At 34.6% G+C, this 6,000-nt stretch overlaps 1 protein-coding gene across 2 annotated transcripts; it reads left to right on the top strand.

Moving 5' to 3' along the window:
- Nucleotides 1–4,336, top strand: LOC117923556 (putative receptor-like protein kinase At4g00960). Of its 2 annotated transcripts, XM_034841899.1 has the most exons (7): nt 2–1,192; nt 1,661–1,786; nt 2,537–2,664; nt 2,764–2,974; nt 3,209–3,446; nt 3,561–3,711; nt 3,794–4,336. In XM_034841899.1, exons 1-7 carry the CDS (start codon nt 319–321, stop codon nt 4,139–4,141), a joined length of 2,076 nt encoding a protein of 691 aa, XP_034697790.1. In that variant the 5' UTR covers nt 2–318; the 3' UTR covers nt 4,142–4,336. The 2 variants fall into 2 exon arrangements, with proteins under 2 accessions (XP_034697791.1, XP_034697790.1); XM_034841900.1 differs by lacking the exon at nt 1,661–1,786 and having other exon boundaries at nt 1–1,192.
- Nucleotides 4,337–6,000: the final 1,664 nt, after the last annotated feature.

The following is a 6,000-nucleotide window of genomic DNA, read 5'->3' as shown; positions in this document are numbered from 1 at the left end:
AGGGGACTCTTTCCTTCTCCAATCAACTCTCTGCACATGGACCTCCAATACCTAATCGTAGACTGACTCCCTTTCTTTTTTTCCATTTTTTTTTTTAAATACATTATCTTAAACCATCTCCCGGTTTATACTTTTCTAGTTAAGCTGATCATGTTAATCATTCTTCTCAAATTTTCTGAAAACCTTCTCTTATTTTTCTGTTTCTAAATGAGTTGACCACAACTCCTCAGCTCGTCATTTTTATTTTCTGAGTCTTTGAAATACATAAATCCTCTGTAAGTACTAAGTAGATTGAAGAGTTCATCCATCTTACAAATTATGAATTCAAGGGTGGGAAAGATGACGATAATGGATCCTCCAAGATTGCTTCTCTTCCTTTATCCCTTCCTCACACTTCACCTTCTTGCCGTAACAGTCTTTGCTCAGCCAGACTTCCTCTACCATTTCTGCATAGAGGGTGTTGGTAATTACACAAGTAATAGCACCTACAAGGCAAACCTCAACACCCTCCTCTCTTCTCTCCCCTCAGACAACGCAATCGACTACGGCTTTTATAATTTCTCCGCCGGCCAAAACTCTGAAAGAGTCAACGCAATTGGGCTTTGCAGAGGAGACGTTACACCAGATGCGTGCCGGAGTTGCCTCAATGACTCCAGGCTTCAACTCACTGAGCTCTGTCCCAATCAGAAGGAGGCAATAGGATGGTACGATAATTGTATGTTACGATACTCGAATCGCTCCATATTCAGCACCAAGGAAGATTTGCCTGCCTTCTCTATGCACAATGTGAACAACGTCTCCAATGGAGATGAGTTCAATGAAGCCCTGGGGAACTTGTTCGCCAGCCTTAAAAGCAAAGCTGCTTCGGGTGATTCGCGTTATAAATTTGCAACAGGAGAAGTGAATGTGTCGAGTTTTCAGAACATATATGCCCTGGTGCAGTGCACCCCTGATTTATCCCAGTTGTCCTGCAGCAACTGCATAGATGGGGCTATTAATGGTATTCCGGGTTGTTGTGATAGAAAGCAAGGAGGAAGAGTTGTGAAACCCAGTTGCAACATTAGGTTCGAGTTGTACCGTTTCTATGACTTCACTGCGGCTAATGCTCCTCCACCAGCAGCAGCAACGCTACCGCCTTCTCCTCCCACTAATGTCAGTACTCCACCTCCATCCAATACCACGTCTACAAAAGGTACATTTATTAATCAGTCTGTGTCTCCATGTTCTGAATCTTATTGAGTTTATGATTCACTATTCAAATTAACCACAATGATTTACAAAGCGTAACAAATTGTTAAAGCCAGATGGTTAGCATCCAATGTCTATTATCGAGTTTGAGTTTGAGTGGAAGGCAGCTGTTTGATAAAATTATTAAGACCCGCAATTAAATCAATGCTTTTGTTTTTTTTCCTCGGCATGAAGACATCCAAGAAGTCATGATGACTACGCATGAAAAGATGGATTCTTCAGTATTGTAACTTGAATACAAATTATAAATCTCAAAACTTTTCAAATCAACCATTTGTAGAGGGGAAAATGATGGGTCCTCCTGTGAAAAAGAAAAGAAAAGCAATATGTTGTATTCTTTACTATTCCCGCTTAGAGAAAATTAAGAATTCAGCAATTAATGGAGGGATCTCTAATTATGTGGGTTCTGCAGGAAAGAACAGCAACACCTCCGGGACGGTGGTCCTAATAATTGTCCCCTCAGTTGTTATTTCTGTAATGCTCATCACCTTCATCTGCTGCCTTTTAAAAAGGAGGCGAACAAGGGAAAGTGTTGGAAGTAAGTTAAACACGGACTATACTTTGTTGACTTTGCCTCATGCAATTGAAATCATCGTGATGTCGGAAAATGACAGGATACAGCTGTTCTCCATTAACAATTTAAAAATAAAAGCACTTATCTCGTTTACAGCACTTTCGGCAATATATTAGTTTCTAAAGTCAACCCTTGGATTAAATTGAAGTAAAAAAAGAAATGCTGAAAATCTTCTCAAATTCTTCAAAGTATGTAGAGTAGATTTCCTTTCCCACTTTCGAATGGGAATGGGATTCTAAAAGTCATTTCAGCTGTCAAAAAGTCAATTCATCTTTCATGAATTTTTTTTTTTTACGTGTAATTTAAAATTTTTAATAACAAAATTATATTAAAGAACTTATTTTTAAAATTTATTTTTTCCTGTGAAAACCCTTAGCTCCTTACACATTATATTATATTTTTATCTATTTTTAACGTTTTTTTATTATTATTTCATAAAAATATCTTAAATATATTCTTAAAACCATTCCATCCTTGGTTGTTGCATGATATTTTGTTGGTGTACATGATCCTTTAATTGAAACCACTCCTTCTAATATGATGAAAACATGAGAGCATATATACATAGAACAAAAATTCCATTCTATTTCAGTATAATTGGGTTGCTGAGGTTGTAATAATTAGATATGCATGTATGTGTAATTAATCGATCACATATTCAATAAAAGCTAGCTCACTTTTGATGGTTTTACTTCCTTCCTTTTGTGAATTAAGCTCAAGATGAGGATGAAATTGGAAATACGGAATCCTTGCAATTTGACTTTGCCACTATTAGAGTTGCAACAAATAACTTCTCTGATGCTAATAAGCTTGGACAAGGTGGATTTGGCCCTGTTTATAAGGTAATTAATTTGGTCAATTGATCAAATGTTATCAATTTTCTTATTTGTTGAATGTGGCTTAAATTATTTTGTATTTATCCCTATACATATTTTCATCAGGGTCGGCTTTCCAATGGACAAGAAATTGCTGTGAAGAGGTTGTCAAGCGGCTCGGGACAAGGAGAACTAGAGTTCAAGAATGAGGTGATATTGGTGGCCAAGCTTCAACACAGAAATTTGGTTAGGCTCTTGGGTTTTTGTTTGGAAGGAATAGAAAGGCTTCTTATCTATGAGTTTGTGCCTAAGACTAGCCTTGATAACTTCATCTTTGGTAATAATATCTCTTTGACTTTATCTAGATTATAATTTACAGAACTTCATTAGCGATGCATTCCTAGATGGATTAGTTCAACTTGGATGTTATACAATAAACTGAAGCATCCTATATTTCAGTCATTTGGTGATGCATAAACCTGAACCTTTCTAGTTATTTTTCTTTTGTTAGTTTATTACCTATTCATCCCTTAACAATGTGATATATGTTCTACTTGTATTAATAATATAGATCCAGTCAAACGTGCGCAATTAGATTGGGACAGGCGCTACAAAATCATAGGAGGCATTGCTCGAGGACTTCTCTACCTTCATGAAGATTCTAGACTTCGGATCATTCATCGTGATCTCAAAGCAAGCAACATTCTCTTGGATACAGAAATGAACCCTAAAATTTCAGATTTTGGCATGGCAAGATTATTTGTAGTAGATCAAACCCAAGGCAATACCAGTAGAATTGTAGGAACCTAGTAAGTACTAAAAATAAACTAGCTCAGACCAATGATTTTAACTTTTCATGCTTTTATTGAAAGCTTTTGTTGTCATTGAAATTCCATATTGATGTCTATAACTTTAATATGCAGTGGCTATATGGCTCCTGAATATGCCATGCATGGACACTTTTCAGTTAAGACAGATGTTTATAGCTTTGGTGTTCTAGTTCTGGAAATTGTGAGCGGCCAAAGGAACAATTGTATCCGTATTGGTGAGAATGTTGAGGATCTCCTGAGCTATGTAAGTAATGCTTGAGATATTGAATACATAACCAATCTTGTTGTTGATTCCAAAGATTTATATTGTTGAAATATTCTTGTAGGCCTGGAAAAATTGGAGGGAGGGGAAAGCAACCAATGTGATGGATCCAACAATGGGGACTGGCTCAACAAGTGAAATAATGAGATGCATCCACATTGGGCTCCTATGCGTGCAAGAAAATGAAGCTGACAGACCAACCATGGCTTCTGTTGTTCTCATGCTTAATAGCTACTCTTTGAGTCTCCCACTACCTTCACAACCTGCATTCTTTATGAATAGTGGCATGAATGGGGACTTGCCTCTTGAACTAGAGGATAATTCAAGCGTGACCAAGTCAGATCATTCTCAAAATAAATCTGCCAAGTTTTCAGCAAATGAGGCTTCAATCACCGATCTGTATCCTCGATAATGTGCCAGCTGCAGGCTATGATAAAAAAGCATGCTTGTTTTAACTAAATACCCAATGGGGTTAAGAGGAAAAGATGATACATAGAGTACTCATTCATAACGAATTCATAATTGCTTTCAGTTCTTTGTATCTAAATCCCGTGTATTGTTATTATATGGTTCCCTTCCAACAGGACATTTTTAAGTTTTTCATTTATTTACTTTATGTTTAATTAAAACAAAAAATTATTGCAAGTGCATATATTGGTAATTGGGATGATAAGACAAGTTTCTAAGGTATAATTCAGAGTAATTCCAATAGATGTATTGTACTATGTGAACTCTTATAATTTTAAAACACATCTACATGGTTAAAAAGACTTTTTACATTTATAATACTAAAAAAAATTCTCATATCCGATGTAGAATATCATAATCACCTTATCTTTTGGATATTTCAATCATCATATACCTACATGAGGGTGATTATTATATCCGATAACAAACAAGAAAATTTCTTTTTGACAATATATACATAAGCATTTCTTAATATTTTTTTTTTTAACCTTAATAGATGTATTTTTTAAAATCGTAAAAACTCATTAGATGATAAACAATATCTACATGATTGAAAACAAATCATTACAATATACATCACTATTGAAGATTCATAATTTCAAATTTATATCACCAACTCATTAATATTATATGTCATATGACAAAACTATGTTACATTAATCTTCTACTTACTAAATATTTTCAAGGTGCAAGTCTCCCTAATTACCCTTTTTTTTTTTTCTTTTTAATTTTGTTAGCATGATGTATATCATAGTCCCATAGTCTAATAGTGGATTCTTGATAAATGTACGGCTAATGGGGAAAGTAGTTTTTAAAATGCCGTAGATTGGAAAATAATTTCAATTCTACGACACTTTTTAACACGTAGGATGAGAAGTGGAAACCCATTTCCTCCAACCCATTTCTTCTCTGCCTCAAAACTCATTTTGTCCTTAGTCCGAAAACCCATTATCCCGCACGTTGATCATGGAGTGGAGATCCTTGCCTCAACACCAATAGGAAGGAAGTAAAGTGCAGATCTAAGACACTATTGCCTCCGATGTTTTCTGTAAGTTTTGTGGTTATATTTGGTGGTGTGGTTGTGTTTGGTCACCAAGAAAGTGTGGGAAAGTTGAAAAAAAAATAAAGTTTTCGTTTTTTTTTTTTTACAATGAAACTGAGTAGACTAAAAATTATGGAGAAAGTTTTCATTTTTTTTTTTTTTTTTTTGTAGTTCGGCTTGTTGTGATTCTATTTGGTTGCCAAGGAAGTGTGGGAAAGTTGAAAAAAATAAAGTTTTTTTTTTTTTTTTTTTTTTTTTTTTTTTTTTTTTTTTTGTGGTTCGGCTTGTTGTGATTCTGTTTGGTTGGCAAGAAAGTGTGGGAAAGTTGAAAAAAAATAAGGGCCTATTAGGATCTGAGATAACACATCAACTCCTCATTTCTTTTTCCACACAACCATTAACAAAAACCTCAAAATTCTCCCTCCCTCAATTTTTTCAACAACCAAACAAAACCATACCTAAAAAAATATTGAAGAAAAAAACATCTGGAACAAAAAAAAAAAAGGAAAAAAAAAACAGAGTAAATCAAACAACCAATTTTTTTTGTGTGACAATTCAGTAATTCTAGAAATTTCACCCGTTGATTCCATTTATTTTTGTGTTATTCTCTTTGGAGTTTAATTTCTTTAGATTTTAAAGATAAAGAGGTTGTAGTTGTGGGACTATGGGAGTACGTGGAGTGTTGGGAGAGAAAGTAGAGATAGAAGTATTCTCTTTTCATACAATTTTTATTTTTTTTATTTATTAAAAAAACGATTTTT

Source organism: Vitis riparia, chromosome 10 (assembly GCF_004353265.1).
Source record: "Vitis riparia cultivar Riparia Gloire de Montpellier isolate 1030 chromosome 10, EGFV_Vit.rip_1.0, whole genome shotgun sequence".
Lineage (NCBI taxonomy): Eukaryota > Viridiplantae > Streptophyta > Magnoliopsida > Vitales > Vitaceae > Vitis > Vitis riparia.
This window is presented reverse-complemented; position numbering and strand designations above follow the sequence as displayed.

What these genes read in the sequence shown, in the direction of transcription:
- LOC117923556 (XM_034841899.1), top strand. Translation starts at nt 319, where the DNA reads ATGAATTCAAGGGTGGGAAAGATGACGATAATGGATCCTCCAAGATTG. An exon ending in GATTTGGCCCTGTTTATAAG is followed by an intron (nt 2,665 to 2,763) that starts GTAATTAATTTG and finishes TATTTTCATCAG; the next exon opens with GGTCGGCTTTCCAATGGACA. An exon ending in TTGAGGATCTCCTGAGCTAT is followed by an intron (nt 3,712 to 3,793) that starts GTAAGTAATGCT and finishes ATATTCTTGTAG; the next exon opens with GCCTGGAAAAATTGGAGGGA.